The sequence below is a fragment of the Ylistrum balloti genome, unplaced genomic scaffold, assembly GCF_031769215.1.
Source record: "Ylistrum balloti isolate Yb309-2 unplaced genomic scaffold, AGI_CSIRO_Ybal_v1 Utg370288, whole genome shotgun sequence".
Lineage (NCBI taxonomy): Eukaryota > Metazoa > Mollusca > Bivalvia > Pectinida > Pectinidae > Ylistrum > Ylistrum balloti.
In genome coordinates, this window is record NW_026782219.1 from 1014088 (window position 1) to 1032622 (window position 18535).

Genomic DNA, 18535 nt, shown 5'->3' on the forward strand with positions numbered 1-18535 from the left:
ACTCACTGACTCAATCAATGACACAGTCAACACCCAGACAATCAATGACACATTCAACATCCAGACTCAATGACACATTCAACACCCAGACAATTAATGACACATTCAACACCCAGACAATCAATGACACATTCAACACCCAGACAATCAACGACACATTCAACATCCAGACAATCAACGACACATTCAACATCCAGACAAAAATTGAAAATTCAACGTCGATATTCTTAATGACGAGATATCCATAGTTATACGTTTTGTTTGTTATTTTCAGTTACCGATTTCTTGGCTAGTGGATGCTTCCTTTCGGCTTGCTTCTCCCTTCATTCACCTTTCAACCCTTTTAACTTCCTAATCGCCCAACTCTATCCCCAGGTGTTGATATCCCCGAATTCCCCATAAAAAACATAAATCTAACCCAAGAAAGGTATGAATACACTAAGCAGAAATATTAAGAAAAGTTGGGTGAAAATACTTCCTAATCGCCCAACTCTATCCCCAGGTGTTGATATCCCCGAATTCCCCATAAAAAACATAAATCTAACCCAAGAAAGGTATGAATACACTAAGCAGAAATATTAAGAAAAGTTGGGTGAAAATACTTCGAAATTTGACTTAAAATTAAAATGACACGATTAAATATAATGAAATAATAGGAAAAAAAACTCGACTTGGGTAAGTTCATTTGCCACTACGGGAAAGTATTCTATTCGGCGCAAACTAGATTTTTTGTGACTTAATTTTGCAAATACATGTTTTACAATGGCTTCAAACATACACATATAACTATAACCCTGTGTATTGTTCCTTACTGGGTTACAATCGATTACATTATATTGCCTACTTATGCGGTAAAATAAACCTGATACAATGGTGTACAACACACTATACTTCAATTAAAATGCTAGATATTTCTCGGACGAATGCTACCATTTTATTTATAGATTAAACGTAACTGACGTAAATGCTATTTAGATTGTTCTCTCATTGGTTACCCAGCAGGTCCGCTGGTATCGTACTCGTGTGAATAATAATCCAACAAGAGTTATCTCTCTTTGTCGAACTAAACCACAACCCCTCTCGACTGATTGAGTGAAACGAAGGGCAGTAACTCTTGGAGATCATAATGGCGGTTTATATACCTTTTAAAATAAGAATGTCATTTGTGTTGTGCTCTTATATGTATAGGCATTTATTCCACGGTAACGAACTTATCTGTGTTGCAAGGAAAAGACACAAACATCAAAATGAAACCAAATCCAAGTCAATATCTTTGTGCACACCTAAACGTCCTGGGTTCGATTCACCGCACGGACGTGTAAAGGTATGAGGGTCATCCGCTTGACCTCGTTGATTTCCACCGGTTACTCCAGTTTCCTCCCTTGCGCACACATATCTTTGCCAACTACAGTGATTGATATAATTTCATAACTTTTTTAGTAATTGTTGTAAAAATAAATAGATAAATAAATAAATTTTATCCTTTTAGAAAATCTTTGAGTGTATGTGACTGAAAAATATTGCTTTTTTGTTTCCTACGTCTGGAAGAATTAAAGTAATTTTATGTAAAGCTAGTAAATAATTCAACAGAGACCGTTATTACAATGATATAATATATTTACGTGTACGTCTCAAGCTGAAACCAACAAACTTATCTCCCCAGAGAACATCTCCAAGGAAATAACAACCAACACATGTACATAACTAGAAATCTAAAACAGTCCATTTGTTTCCACTGCACAAACAAGAGTAATTATTGGTATCAGATAGATGATGCATTGAAGCGTCCAAAAGTCTTTCTTTTTAACTAATCGTGACATTAAAATCAATTATTCTAAACCTCTGTTTGCTGTTTTTGAATATGTGTTATTTTTGAGCGATGAAGATATCAAGGCGTTACGATTTGAAATGAAGTAATTAATTCCTTTTTTTGTATGTTTGTTAAGATTTTGACAGATTTTCTTTTATACATATTGTGTTTATAAGGAAGAAAAACAAAGTTGTGTCCCAATTTCCAGCTTTTACAAATATCGTTGAAATTAATGCAAAAAATCATTTTTTTTAATCCCTAAATTAGCAAATGTTTTTTTTTTAAATCGGAAATTAAAATTACAATTCATGTGCTTATGGTGAAATAAGAAACAATGATAACACATTTGTGGAAATTCGTCTATAAAAGTTTTAAGTCTAAGCTATTTTGCAATTGAATAATTATGCAATGTGAAATAATTACACAAAATGAAAGTCGATCCAGGGGAGGTAACTCTCCTTATCGCTCACAAAACGGGACGGGAGATAACTCTCCAGACAGCGACTGTGACTCACCTGTCCGCTGCACAGGTAAACATCCTCTGCGCATGTCCATAGGTGTGCGTCCATGTTTGAAAGCTTGGAGAAGAATTTCAGCTATGTACTGAAGTAGATATATTGTATACAATGATTAGACTATTATTACTGGCGCTTTTACCAGTCGGTAAGTTAGAACACACAACTGTAATATATTTGACGATGATTATTAATCAGTTAAAGGTGAGATCAAAGCTACAGGTATGTATAAACTACTATGAAATGACTCAGATACTTCCGGAAGTGGATGTTCTAATGCAGGTTTTGGTAAAATAAGAAAACCCTGTTATAGTACAAGTATATCTTTTATGTACTTAATGGTAGACCCTGTCTGTATCTGTTGATAGGCAACAGAGGTAGGCCATCTCTGTATTAACAATTGATTTACAGGTGGAACCTGTATGTATTTATAGGTAGACCCTGTCATGTTTACAGGTTGACCATTTCTTCATTTACAAGAAGACCAGATTCTCTGTATCTATAGGTAAATCCTTTTTGTAGGGAGGGTATTTATACAGGAAACCCTTATTGTATTTACAGATAAACTCACTAAATTAATAGACAGACTATTTGGTAGACCATTCAGTATTACAGGTAGAAATCTCAACAGACATTATCCTTGACATCCTCTTTAGCTTTGCCCCCCCCCCACCTCCCCCCAATTCCTCACATTCACCACTGTAGTGTAATGTAGTCAGTGATCGTAATTAGTATTTGTGGTTTGTTATAGCCATTTGTGTCGACCCAGAAGTCACAATCAAGGACACCAACCCAGCTACAAAAGAGTTACCTGATGGTACAAAACAGATTGTCATCAATAAAAACAAAGATGCTTACTTAACATGTGTTGTACACAACAAACAAGCGGATACTGAGGTAAGAACACGACATCCCATAATATCCTTACAATAACCCCATACATTGTAATAATCCAAACCCTGCCCATTGCTGTTCAGTCGTGTTTAAAAATATAAGAAATATAGGCTATCTCCAGCGATTTTGAATGTGCGTAACTTTTGGATGTATATAAATAATGTTCAGGACCCTAATCTCTGAAAAAGACTATTTGATCCTGGGTGATCAGAAAAAAGGGAGTCTGTCACAGGAAACAGAAAATTTAAATAAAATGAGAGACATGATTTATATAAGGTTGGCAGTCATCTTGCAAGTGTTTTTGTGCTATTTAGGATATCAATAGTATATGCTCAGTGTTACTGCTCTGTTAGGAAATTTTACACTACAATTTTGTGGGATTTTACATTTCATATGTTGTTATGTATGAAACACGCTGCTCCCTGAGACCAAAAAATCAGTTTGTTGTGACTATTAGTTTAGTGTGATTTATTACCTTTGACCTTAAGTAAAGCTCATCATTAATAAAATCATATGTTTCTAACATCTGTGATGTTGTATATATTGTGTTTAGGTGGAATGGAGACTGGTGTCCGATGGATTCTCCTTCACAATATCCGTTGGTCAAGATTCGAAGGATCCCTTCCGTTACCAGGTTGACCAACCGTCAGCCATTTCTTGGCGTCTTAAAGTCCAGAATGTGCAAGTTTGGGCCTCAAATTCTCGTTACGTCTGTCAGGTCCTGATTGGTGACAAGAAATATGCTCGAGATGAGCGTACAATCCGGGTTGTAGGTAAGCCAGCTTGGAAAAGCCTGATAAGACTATACCTTACAAATATTTCTGGAATTAGGTTGTCCGTCTATCAGTAGATGCAACAATGTACCAACTACTACTGAATTGATATCAATGATTCTTGCTGGCTATAATCCTTACACATTGTAGATGTGAAAAAACTATATCAGGTTGAGTTATCTCCCCTTTTTTGAAAGTTATGCCCTTTTTGGGAACTGCTGGAGAGGAGGTATGTGGTCTAGTTTGACAAGTGATGTATGAAGTGGGTTATAAAATCAAGTTGGAGAGTTTGATCTAGTTTTTACTATCCATGTCGATGAAAAAAAAAACAACTTTTTATTGTCTTGTGTGAGTAGACAATGAGAATTTAGTGTCATAACATAAAAAATATAAAAGTTTTAGTAGCAGAAAAGTTTAGTAGTATGAGAATTAGAAGTGTAACTGAGTTTGATAAACTCTTTGTTTAATGTGAAATCAAAAACAAGAGGAGGATTTAGGTAGTAGGATTTTCTAGACAAATTATTGAGCTAAATTTCAATACTTCAACGAACATGCACTACAGGGATAGAGTGATTAAAGGAATTAAATAAAGGCAATATGTTGTCCCCTTATTTACATACACAAGTTTGTTTTTGTTGTCTTTATCTCACACTACATAACATGAAGTATTTAAAATGTTTGTAGAGTAGAAACTATTAGTGTCTTGGTGGTTGAAGACAAATAATGAAAATGATGTAAGACAAACAAAATACTTTCAATAAGGCAAGGATTTGTAATAGTTATGTACATGCCACCAAATGTTTCTATCCTTGGTGTCAGATTTAAGTCACAAGGGAAAGGTCCTACAAACATATGTGAAAGATTGATGAAGTTCAATACTGAATATTGACATTTCTGGTGTGTATTCTCATTTTGGTTTTACAAACAAAATATATGTTTTTAACACTTTAGCAACCATCAAGTCTTACAACATTTCCTGCCAAAATGGAAGTGACTGTTCTGTCAGTGTGTATAACATTTTAATGATTGTTATATTATAAAGTAGCTTAACTCAAAAAAATAGATGTAATAAATTCCCTTTTTGTTGTTAACCGGTGTGTAAACTTGAATTTTCTTTAAAGATATTTCAAAATTATACCCCAACATACGTCATTTGAAATATCTGTAAAAAATGCAGTTTATATACCAATAAATGAACAAAAAAGAAAAGCTTTACTTAAGTACTATTTATATTTTACAGATCCACCTAAGATCCTTGACCTGTTGACTGACAGTGATATGACGATCGAGGAAGGCAATCCATTGGCACTCCGGTGTAATGCTACTGGGGTTCCATTTCCAAAGGTGAAGTGGCAGAGGCTTGCTGGAGGTCTCCTACCCAGTGGTGGTGCTGAACACGCTGTGAGTACAGTAAAATCACACAAATATTGTACTGAACACACAATTTTTATACACCGCCACAGGTGGTCGTATATTGGCGTCATCTCCATCTGTCCGTCCGTACGTCCGTCCATTTTTGTGAATACAACTCCTCCTAAAATAATCATCAGATTTTCACAAAACTTGCTCAATGTCACTACTACAATGGGTAGATGTGCATGAAGGGGCGATTTTTCGGTTCTTTGATTTTTGTAAGATTGATGCCATTTATGATCTCAGGCCCCTGTCTCTTCCAGCTATGCTAACTGGTCTCACAGACTTCATTTTGAGCTTATGTATACAGACATGTTAAAAGCAATAATTAAAAGGACCAATCTTGATCTTTATATTTTGTGGCAGCATATAATGTGTCCATGGCACTCTTGTTTAAATAAGGTCACAAGAATAATGTAGGTCAGTGTGTCAGTACAATATATTCAGAATAATGTAGGTCAGTGTGTCAGTACAATGTATGTAAGTACAATATAGGTCAGTGTGTCACTATGATGTATGCAAGTACAATATAGGTCAGTACAATGTATGTAAGTTTAATATAGGTCAGTGTGTCACTATGATGTATGTCAGTATATCAGTACATTGTATGATTGTTACAATAAATATTTTCAAATATTTCATTAATGAAGGCAGAGACAAATCTGAAGCAGGGACATCAAAGGAACCCGCTTTAAAACCTATGTTTACAATGTTAAATAAAAATGATTATTTACTTACCTAGGTAAGCATGAAAAGAATGAAATCTCATACCTACTCAGCTGATCATGATTATTTTGTACTTCAGGATTTTACCATGAACATGGGTTTGGCCACTCCAAGTCACCGTGGGGCCTACAAGTGTATTGCTCAGAATGATGCTGGAAAGGACACACGTATCGTCGTCATAAATGTTGTCTGTAGGTATACAAATGAAGATAGTTAACACATAAAAATAGCTGCCATATTTCAGTTTGTCTAAATATCTCAAGTGATCATGATGGGTACAAAAGCTAAGGTTTGGCCATATGACCACATTTTGTGGTGTGAAAAAGTTTTTTTTTCATACAAATCATATTTTAAATATTCAATAACTTTAACAAAAAGTATAATAGGAAGACATATCAAACATATCTATCATTAACTAAGAAGATAGTGTGTATACTTTCATGTTTTGTTTGAAGTCAAGCCTCGTGTAGTACAGCGGCGTAGGATTGTATCCCAGGCTGTTGGGTACAGAACAGATCTAGAATGTACGGCTGCAGGCTACCCTATACCGCAGGAGAGCGAGTTTATTTGGACAAAGCTTGGCAAACCTGTAACAGGCAGCAAGTAAGTATACATAAAGAATTTTATTGGAAACTTCTGGTAGCATAAGTATCTACTACCTGGCATATTGGTCCAACAATGAGCCAATGTCTGGTAATAAGTCAATCCATTTCTGTTTTGTAAAATTTTAAACCTTTGTTTTTTCATTGTCCTGTAATAAGCCCACCCCTGAATTTTAGTTAAAAAAAGTTTGTTGACTCCTTGATATCTCAGGTCATATTGTATGACGTCTACTAATATGTTAGAACTATTGCATAATTTGTTGATGAGTGTAGCTTGATAGGTAAGTGAAAGTGTAATGGTAACTAGTCAAGGGGAATAACTCATAAAATATTGTAGTAAGAGCTGTTTGTTATTTTAGTTAAAAAAGAATTGAGAATTTAAATATATGGTAACAGAGTTGTATTTGTTTTTCTAGCTACAAAGTGACTTATATCCAAGGAGCATCTGACCGTGTCTTCAGCAAACTCACCATCTATAATGTACAGCTCTCAGATTTTGGTCTCTACAGTTGTACGGCTTCCAACATCAAGGGTGACTCTACCCCGGCTCAGATAGAACTGAAACGTAAGTGTAGACACAATCTGAACTCTAAAAATTTTATCAGTGTGTAAATTGAATAAAACAAAAGAGAAAATATGATAAAGAATGAAAATTTTGAATGTTGAAAGAACAACTTACATACTATACTTGTGTTTCATTATTTCACAGACAAAAATTAACATGGTCTTATAAACGTACCACAAAAAAGCAAAAAGACCATCCCAGAGGAAACAACCAACTGTATAGCATTTTTAACTGTAATGACAAATTCAAGTGGTACAAATTTTAAGGATTAACTGGCAACTAAAATTTTGAAGCAAAAAGGTTCATTTCTATGACAAAATATTTCAGTTTTTTTTCAAATTTTGATTCATCGAAAATGGATGAATTTTTTTTTACAAAAAATAACAAATATCGCAATATTGTAATTCAGGTCGATTAATGAAATTTTTTCTTCTTTTCAGAATCAAATACTCCCTCACCAGACAGTACAGGACAAATCCGCAGTGGTGCCGGTATTCTCAGTGTCAGCATCACAACAATTCTCACGCTTCTGCTGGTGTGTCTACTACAGAAAATGTAAACACCATCACGTCACTTAACTCAGTACACAGACACCCTGCATTTGTCTTCCTTCTACACCGTTCCATTTACTGGTGTAATCCATAGTGTGATTTTACTTTATATTGTTAAGGGTCACCTGACAAAAATAATTTATGATGTTAAATTATAATTAAAATTTAACAAAATTTAACTAAAATTTTGCAGGTCTATAAATTTTTATTTCATTTCCTTTGTAAATTGTAAAATTATCAAGTTATTCATTTGGATAAGGAGTAAAAAATTAATCCATATTTTAAGACAAGTTTTGCAATAAGATTGAATATGGTTTCAATTCACTACTTTAAGACAGCGATAAATTTCATGTAATTTGTCTAGATTTATAGAAATATTTTTCTTGGTGTGTAGTCGGATACCAGAACTGTATGTACTTCAGTAATCTTAATAAGGTTTCCAGGAGGTTTACACGTAACAAGTCTGGAGGTTTCATATTAATAACCAGGAACTTCCAAGCTATAACGTCATGTGTGGTAATGCATCTCAGAAATAAGTAACATTTTCAAAAATGATTAATATTTGTGATCATAAAATTATAATATTTTGACCAAAATATACACTAATTTTTTGCAGTAATGTATTAAAAAGTTTTGTCAAATTGGGAGGAAACTTATCCTAATTGTTAGAAAAAAATAGAGTGAAATACTTGTTTTTTATTTCAAGTTTTATTTTAAGAACATCTATTAAAAATCATTCATTTATGAAGTGAAATCTTCTCTATCATATTTCTCTGAACAAAACATCATTCATTAGTTATGCCAGAGAAAAACCTATCCTTTCTTTCACATAGCCATATGTATATAGATAAAATCATGTCAGTTGGTTGTAAACAAATTTTGTGAATATTAAGATTTGTAGATATTGTAAAAAGCTCCATATAATTATATTTTTCTAAGCAACATAATCATAGGTTGTATATAGGAATATTTTTTACCATTTCAAAACTTTAGATTTACCTTGCAAACTTTTTCAGGAATTTTTCACCTGTCATGTAGTTTTTTATTTGCAGAATAAAGGACAAACATTTTTCGTCAATTTTTTTCATGTGATTCCAAAATACTATTTCAAAAAGTTAACATGTCTCGTTATTTTGAGATAAAGAAAAAATTTTAATATGTGCATGAGCCCCTAAGGAAAATTATAAACCTGAAACTCAAGTGTCTGAGTTCCAAAAGACATTGGAGATAAAGATGAGCTGGATATACTATAAGGGGTGTATATTTACTTAATGTAGATATATGTCAACCTAGGCTACTATTTAAAAAAATATCAATGACATTTATAAATTCTGAAAAATAAAATCTTCGTAAAAACTTATTCTGCCTAAAAATATCAAACTACACACATTTCAGAGGTATTTCTTACTTTGTAATTATGCAATATACATTTATATAATGAAATTTTGAATGTTTGAAAGGTGAGTGAAAGAGTTGTATATGTAAAGAGTGCTTTTTGTATATAGTTCATAAAATGGTAAGATTTGAAGTGTCATATTTTATAAATGAACATTTATGTAATGGAACATTCCTAATTATCAATAATGTTTTTATATTTCATCATAATAAAATGTACTCTGAAGAGATATTACATTATTTTCATGACACGTGTACAGTGTCATATATCCGGGACCAAATCTTCATAAGATGCACAATAGCTTGATTTTTTTTTTCTTGCTAATTTCAAAAAGTAGAGGTTTGTGCTCCACCTACCTACCTCGGCGAAATCTTCTTTTGTAAAATACAAGTCTGATTTTGTGGAAATAGTTTAAGAAATTTTGACATTCTTTAAGAATCTACAATTTGCAGAGAAATTAAAACTTCAAATGTAGATATATTAGTTTAGAATTGAATAGTCAAAACTGACATACATAGCTCATGAAGATGTTTAAAATACCATGATAGCTGTAATGCAAGGAATTGGAAGTTTTTTTTCTATACAATCTAAATAAAGTGGTTTTTATGGGATATCATATGATTAATTTTGAAAAATTCAAACAAAAAATCTTGAAATTAACAAAAAAAAATCAAAGTGTTATAAGTTTGAGATGATAGAACTGTTAATTTTTTAATATTCATCCAGCCATATGTAGCCATCTTAACAAGTCAATAATTGTGAAGCTGTTGTGATTATTTTGTACTGTATAACATATCATTTGTCAAACAGAATGACTCATCATTTAAAAAATAAAGTGATCCAAATCCATGGGGTCAGTTTCCTGTTTTTGATTTCTAAATTTTATTTCAAATTTGTGTTTATTTCAAAAGTGTTGATAAGGGATTTTGTTTTCCCAATACATTTTACCCGTTCCCTTTTAGTCTTGTCTTCCAGCTGTCCGTAACATCCTACACCAATATCCGTATCACCTTATGTGACTGTTACGTGTAAACAGTATGCGGTTAGAGATGGCCCTCTCATGGTCACTAAAGGGGGATAACTGGGGTTCTTACAAAAATTTACCATTTTTAGTGATCCCGAATCTGGGATATCATTATCATAATTTTCACAAAATATTCTTCCTCTCTCTTTCATGCTTTATGATACAAAAATAAACACAAATTTTGTGTATTTGAAATCTTTGGGAATTGTTTTCTAGAAATACATGTAGTTAATCTATTATAACTTCAAAGGTGTTATTCACTTGTGTGTCTTTTTCACAGTCTATGAGACCACAGGTGATAGGCACTGCTGGTGGACTTTTAGTCCCCGAGGTAACCTGCATGCCAGGTTTTAATTCATTTGAATTGTACGTAATGTTCTAAAATGATCAGATGAAAGAAAATTTACGAAATGTATTGAATGAAAGGCCGCCTTCCCATTTAGAGTTTTACATTTTTTCAATCACTTAGGATTTTTTCTCAGTCGTCACATAAGACTGACAAGTCCTAGAAGGGCGAAACAGCAGTATAATGCAGCTTCCTTTATTGTCTTGCTCTTCTGTATCGAACTCGGAATCTAATATTCACTTCTGTTAATGTGTACACAAGGCAGTATTACCCGTCAGACATGTACTACACATCTAGACGATTGTCCGGGAAAGAACAATACTAAACAGGTAGAAGTAAGAGAAAACAGAAAGATCATGGCAGTCGTTTTGTTCTCACATTTGCTTCAAAATAAAAAAAAAACCTTCCCTTGAGTCACAGTGGAGTTGATCACCATTCCTTTCATCCTGACAAATCTGTAAGAAATGAACCCCTGACAACTGTTACCAAATGTAAAATAACCTTCAAAGATACATTGTAATAGTCCATGTTTTCTGAGAATGGTATTTGAAGATTTAAAAATTGTGGAAGAAAACCTTGTTCAATTTGAGATCGTGAAAAATGAAGTTTCATAATCCAAGATGATCGCCTGTCGAGAATTTTCCTTTATCATTCAGTTCCATGTTTACAAGAAATACAGATTCTACAACATCTGTTTGAATTTAACCAAGTCTAGATATTAATTGAAACAAAGGGCAAACAATCAAACTAAACGAACAGAATAGGAATGCTGATGAATTACAAACAGGTGCACTGAAATTCAAAATATAACTTTGGACAGTTAGCAAGTGAAAGTTTTGATGCAGTCCCTAACTGATGTAGCCTATAACTGGTGGGTTTATGAGGCAAATGTTCCTGGTGGTGTGCCTGCTGAACAACATTAGGAAGGTCCGTCGCATGTTATGCAGTGGAATTAGGGTGAAGTGTCTTATTCAGACACAGCCAAGACAGTATAAACAAGCCTATTTCCCCAAGAAACAATTCGTCCCGAATACGGATCGAACCTGCACGTTTCAAAGTTTCATTCGAGGTTTAATAAACTGTTTGCAGTACCGATATTTCACGGTCTCCTCCCTCTTCACCCCCTCCCCCCAATTGTGATATATGACCATGAAAAATATTGTAAAGGTTGGAATTGAAAAATGACCCATATTGCCTAGTTTGGTGTCTGATTGTGATGTATGACACACAAGTAAACGATCAATTCATTGTATTTTACGTCAGTGGAATGCACGTTAGTGCGTGTTAATCAATTTCAACGACACACACTCGCCCTCAAACAAAACGGGAAAAAAACAACAACCAAAAAACAAAATAAAAAAAAAACCCATAAAAAAAAAAAAAAAAAACAAGCAACAGGTTCGAATAAGGTTTGTATTAATCAATCACGTGATAAATAAAACATACACAGTACATTTTAGTCAAATAACTTGTAAATATATCAACGAAAACAAGGAAACAGCACTTATCAGGAATGTATTAACTCCGTAACATGAATAATATTAAACATTAAATTTAAACAACTGTCGCATTGAATTTCCAGCATACAAAATCTGTATTAGATCGTGTACATTTCTGAGATCCGTTACAGCTAAGTCGAGATAGACCATGATATGTAGTTTGATGACTTATAACATCCACACCTTCTTTAACTAATTTTGGCGTCAATCGCTCTGAAACTGTACATTTATTAGGCAAACCAGAGTTATAAATCATTATAAATGTATGATATATTATGATAAATGTATGTCGGAATCCCTTCTTTGACTTTATTAAAATTGTTAAGCCCATCAACATACACAAGCATAGAAAATGTTAACTGAAAATAGAAAGAACCCTCTCTTAAATCTGAAAAATTGTAAAAAAAACGTGTTGGAGATCTTTATGAAAATTTTGCAAAATGTTATAAAAGAAGATGAACAAACCACTTGTAAGTATAATGTAACCGATAAGCATGCCTTGCTGCTGTACAGAATATGGCATTTCAGTGTGATGGCACTGTAAAGTCGCACGCCAGAGCCCATCATCGGTGACTCCTTATCAAAGTTCTGGCTTCCATAAGCATCAAAGAAAACGTTCGACTGTTTTATTATGTTTTATGTTGATTTATGAATCTTTGTTACAACTTTTAAGTTAAATTAATACATTTTGGACGAGAAAATAACCAAATATGATCCGGCAATCTTTATCTCTCAAAGTAAAACTGTTTGAAAATATGGTAGAAATAACAAAAATAGAAAACATCAACATGTAAACAAAATCATAATTCAAAAACAATTAGATTGGCGAGTTTTAAAGAAATTAATTATATCACAGTTGTTTTTATTTGTGCCAAACAGAAACCGAAAATCACCAGGGACTTATGCTTTCTGACACACATAGGACACACTACTAGGTTTTCTTTTATATTGAAAGGGATTTGATTTTAGTGAATACATGTTCCTACATTCTAAAGTATGTAATAGTGATTAGTGGCTGAAATATCCAAATATTAGAATTACTAGGACACCCCCCACCCCCCAAAACAAAAACACATCTGAAATAGCTTTAAAGCATATTGGAGTTTGTGCCAATTCATATACGCTTCAAACTGGTCGTTTAACGTGAAGTCATTAAATCTTCTCCTGGTTTTGTCATAAAAACTTTTATTCTTTTGACATTACCAACAAGAAGAAAATGAAATACAATGGTTTTTGCTTTTTCCGTAAATTGTTACAACTGTCCTCATAACCACGTAAACCTATTGTACAACTACTAAGTAATGCTTGTCATGAAAATACGAACACAATATCAAAGTAACTCAATAGAATAATAGAATGTAAGTACTGTGGTATATAAATATGTGGAGATTTTCTATGTTTGGTTTATTGCAAAAGTAAATTTCCCCAATGAAATATATTTCGAAACAAGGTAGTTTATGTTCGTGACGAACACCAAATACCGTGTGAACAGAAGTAAGTCAGTTATTTCATTAAGAACATATTGCGAGTGATTTGGCAATAGGTTCCGACTGTCAGTCGGGCTATGGACAGGTTGAGGAGGTGAAATCGCATACACGGAGAATATCATTCCATTTCAGGCCGGGCGGGCATGGCTGTTGATACTTAAGTCCCCACACACAGCTCACAAAGCCGTGACACGTATCACACGATTGGTAAACTCCTGCAGCCTTGCCCTTACAGTCCTTCACACACTCTGAAAAAACAAAGAAGTCAAGGTCATGCAGAGGTCAAGCCTTAAAATATTCAAACATTCTGTAATACAATGGTCAGGGTCATACAGAGGTCAAGTTTTAAATATTCAAACATTCTGTATTACAATGGTCAAGGTCATACAGAGGTCAAGCCTTAAAATTTCCAAACATTCTGTATTACAATGGTCAAGGTCATACAGAGGTCAAGCCTTAAAATATCTAAACATTCTGTATTACAATGGTCAAGGTCATGCAGAGGTCAAGCCTTAAATATTCAAACATTCTGTAATGCAATGGTCAAGGTCATACAGAGGTCAAGCCTTAAATATTCAAACATTCTGTAATGCAATGGTCAAGGTCATACAGAGGTCAAGCTTTAAAATTTCTAAACATTCTGTATTACAATGGTTAAGGTCATGCAGAGGTCAAGCCTTAAGATATCTAAACATTCTGTAATACAATGGTCAAGGTCATGCAGAGGTCAAGCCTTAAAATATCTAAACATTCTGTATTACATTGATCAAGGCCATGCAAAATCACACCCGAAAGGCTTCGAAATATGTTGAAACAAAGGTCAATGTGTTTTATGCAAGTCCTTGAAACTTTATGTAATACAAAGGTCAAGGTTACACAGAAGTCTTTGTGTTGTTTGAGTATCGTTTTACGGATCATCAGGACGCGGAGTTTAGACGATAAAAATGAAAAACATCAAAGTAAAAAAAGTATATAATTCTTATAAACTCACCACAAAGATCTACAGAGGTCAAAATCCAATACAGCGATCAAGATAACAGGGAAAAAAATAGAAAGGATCTGTATACAGAATTTCAGATAAAATAAACAAATCACCGCCTATGACGTCATAACTCAGTACTTTACTTCTCTAGATGTCTTCACTTTTCATATCCTGTTTATGTCCATGATCACTTAAGTCGTGAAGGCAGTGTAGTAAGTACTCAAGACTTTTGATATCCTTCTAAACACATGATCACTATAGCTGTAAATTCAGTGTAGTAAGTTCTCAAGACTTTTGATATTCTGTCTAAACACATGATCACTATAGTAGTAAATTCAGTGTAGTAAGTTCTCAAGACTTTTGATATCCTTCTAAACACATGATCACTATAGCTTTAAAGTCAGTGTAGTATGTTTACAAGACTTTTGATATCCTGTTTAGCCAATGTAATGAGTACTTACGTCGTTTGACACCTTGATTCACAGGCTGGACAGGGGCTACACCACTTCCTGTAAGTCACAAGACAATACAGTTACATTATGAAATATAAACACCTTTTTACAATATCTAAAGAAAAACCGAAAGCCAATACGATTTCAAATTCCGTTTTTCAGGTCTTGGCAACAAATTGTATTCTTAGAAGATTGCATTATATGTAAATTGAGGTCACATTTCAGTGAAAGTAGTATTTTTGAATACTGAAGTAGCAAAGTGCACATTTTGTTACCAATGAACATAAATCAATGTTTTCATCGGTTGAAAGTGGAGAATGAGTTGTGTTTAGGGTTTTAATTCTAGTGTACCGAAGGAGCCTGCATATTGAGAAATGGCATATGGAAAATTTCCGAGCCTTCGAGAAGCTTTCCCATACAGAGTTATCGCTCCTGATATAACGCGTGATCTAAAAGTAATGAGCTTGTGAAGGCACATCAAAACTGAAAATTCAAAGATTAGGGTTGAGTAGAGAGTTTGAAATACATATTACTTAAAACCAGTCAAAATGCCTCTCTTAATAAAAAATGTTGGTTAAGAATGAACCGGGACTAATATGGTGAAAGGTCACGTGAACCTGAAATGACAGGGACCTAGACTGATGTACACCAAAGTTACTCACCTGAAGCGACTGTATTGTTTGATAGTATAACTCCAGCGCTGACATTCCCTGTTGCCGTGGTAAGTTGTGACTTTGCAGAAGAATTTCCTGATACGAAAGTAAAGATGTATTTTACATGGCGAAGACTATAGAAAAGGAAGGTCCCAATGATCCGAAAAAATCACTTAATAAAATGTCATAGGTGAATTATTTCAAAACACCTTCAACGCATGTGTTTATTCTGAACTGTTTTACCATTTGAATAATTCAGAAATTACTATACAGGTTGCAGTAGACCTTTAGTGTCTACAACCTGCATTTAAGAAGATATCTTCGTCTTTTTCACACGAACATAACATTTTCAGAGAAAGGATCGATATAGCGCCTTTAACTTTCTCTTACAAATAAAATTCAGTCTTCCAATTAGATAAACATTTTTTTATTAGAACTCACCAGAAAGAAGGGGGCATCCTATCAGATCAAACCTCATGGAAATATGGTTGTTCCACTCCAGTGGGTTGATTCGGACACATATGGCGATCACAGGACACTGGAAAATGTTGATTTTGGAAGTGTTCTCATCGTCGTTTCCTTTAAAGAACTAAAAACAAAATAAATATATTATCTATAGCTGATAATAATGGCCACGTTCACTACCAGTGTTCATTCTTAAACAAGCACTGTTTCTTTAAAGTTTCAAAGTACTGGCATATGTCGTAGTTTATTTTGTTTATTTTTTGTATTATTCATGGAAAAAACTTCATTAATGAAAAAAAAAATCAATTTGAAAAGAATAATTTAAAAAAAACTCGAAATATTGAATCTTAACGTTGAGGTCAATGGCACATTGCAGACATGACGATATCTGTTACCAGTAGATCATGGAGTGGTAACGCACTCGCCTTTCACCTAGCCGTCCGGGGTTCGATTCCCGGAATGGATATAAAAAGGTATGTCACCTGTCCGACCACGTGGGTTTCCCCCGGGTACTCCGGTTTCCTCCCACAATAAGACCCCTCGCGCGCTTCCATCCGAGCCAACAAGAGTGATTAGTATAAGTTGCTTCGCATTTGTTGTAAAATAAATATTTATTATCATCAGAGACAGGACAACAGAGCGGTCCTAAATCTTAGTAGGTAGAGATGATAAATACATACGGCATCTGCTGTGTTAGGACCTCCCACTGGTCTCCAGTTAACACAGTCAGGACTGTACAGGACGCGGAACTTCTTCACCCATTGTTTACAGCAGCCATTGCGACCCTGAGTGACTACTCCTCGGATCACGGTGGGGTCCTTTAATTTTACCTAAATGCACGAACCAAAATAACCAATGACTTTGTTGGTGTCAATATCACGTCATGAAAATAAAATATATTTACTGGAAGAATGTAAGATTTTTCTCAGGGTGAAATTAATTTAACATGTTCATTCAGAGTTACAATTTAAATCAAACTGTAGGACTACAATATTAAAGTACCATATTTATGAATATTTTCCTACAGACCTGAATGAACTGGTCGACATCGTTTTTACCTGCCGACCATCCTCCAATCAGAGTCTTCCCAGTGGTATCTTTAAGTTCCGTTGTATTCAATCTCCCCCTTGTTGGACCGTAATCATGTTTAGGATCAGAGTTGTTTCCATACGTAGATGAAGCCGACAAGCTACCATCGCTGACACGAGTCAGTCCAGTTAAGAAATGATTTCTGCACATATCTGACAGCAAAAATGACACATTAAATGGTGCGGTTCGAAATATATGTTTCACCTGTTTCTCCTTGGTCACGTGATGGTTATTAAGCAAAATGATTTTGATTGATAATATGTGAACCCCATAGTTATTCTAGTGTCGCGTGTATTGTACAACATGGAACGGAAATTGTGTAAATAACTGCAAAACTCGGGACGTTTTTACCACAAAGAAAGCACTCTTCCGTAGCAGGAGAGAAAACTATTATATTTAAAGTATTTAGTTATAAATAGGAAGTAAAACTTAGGACTTCTCAGTCGTATCTGAAATGATTCGTTTTTTCCCCAAAACACCAAAATGTAAATTTAGATATCCATGCAATGATGTCACTTTAATGCAGGGTTAACCGGGATAGCATTTGTGCGTTATGTTAAACTGAACTAACACAAAACTTATACTAAATCTTGATAGTATCACTTTTTTTGAAATTTCGCCCTTTGTGATAACAGCTTGGAGTTCTTTTCATTGGAAGAGACATACCAAGACATTAAAACACTAGAGTTTGCGATAGTGTAATGAGATAGGGCGGTAATTATCCCAAACAGTCTACTTCATAAAATAGGCATCAGGTTATATCAATGATTAAAATAGCGAGGAGCAATGAAAACTGAAGTTGCTAAAGGAATCTCAATCAAGGCATCGGGTACTGGAATAACAAGCAAATTATTTCACGCAGGAACAACACGCAACATTCGTTAGAGGGCAATCAACACACAGCATTTTGGCAGTAAAACAACAAGCATATTTAACAGAGGAACAATATATAATCTTTGTAAAGGGACAGCAAAAATGACACATATTTGACAAAGGGACAGCAAATGATATTTTGTAGAGGCACAGTATTGCTTTTGGCAGAGGGATAACAAACATCATTTCGTTAAGGGACAAATAAGTATTTGTTATAGAAACAACAACACAGTATTTGGTGAAGGGGCAACAACACAGTATTTGGTGGAGGGACAACAACACAGTATTTGTTATAGAGACAACAGCACAGTATTTGTTGGAGGGACAACAACACAGTATTTGTTATAGAGACAACAACACAGTATTTGGTTTAGGGGCAACAACACAGTATTTGGTTTAGGGGCAACAACATAGTATTTG

At 34.2% G+C, this 18535-nt stretch overlaps 1 protein-coding gene across 1 annotated transcript; it reads left to right on the plus strand.

The window, feature by feature from the left end:
- The first annotated feature begins 2412 nt into the window (after window positions 1-2412).
- On the plus strand, window positions 2413-7962 carry LOC132552955 (protein amalgam-like). Its single transcript, XM_060217155.1, has 8 exons — window positions 2413-2473; window positions 3077-3222; window positions 3773-3992; window positions 5233-5393; window positions 6211-6322; window positions 6587-6734; window positions 7150-7298; window positions 7739-7962. Exons 1-8 carry the CDS (start codon window positions 2437-2439, stop codon window positions 7855-7857), a joined length of 1092 nt encoding a protein of 363 aa, XP_060073138.1. The 5' UTR covers window positions 2413-2436; the 3' UTR covers window positions 7858-7962.
- Window positions 7963-18535: the final 10573 nt, after the last annotated feature.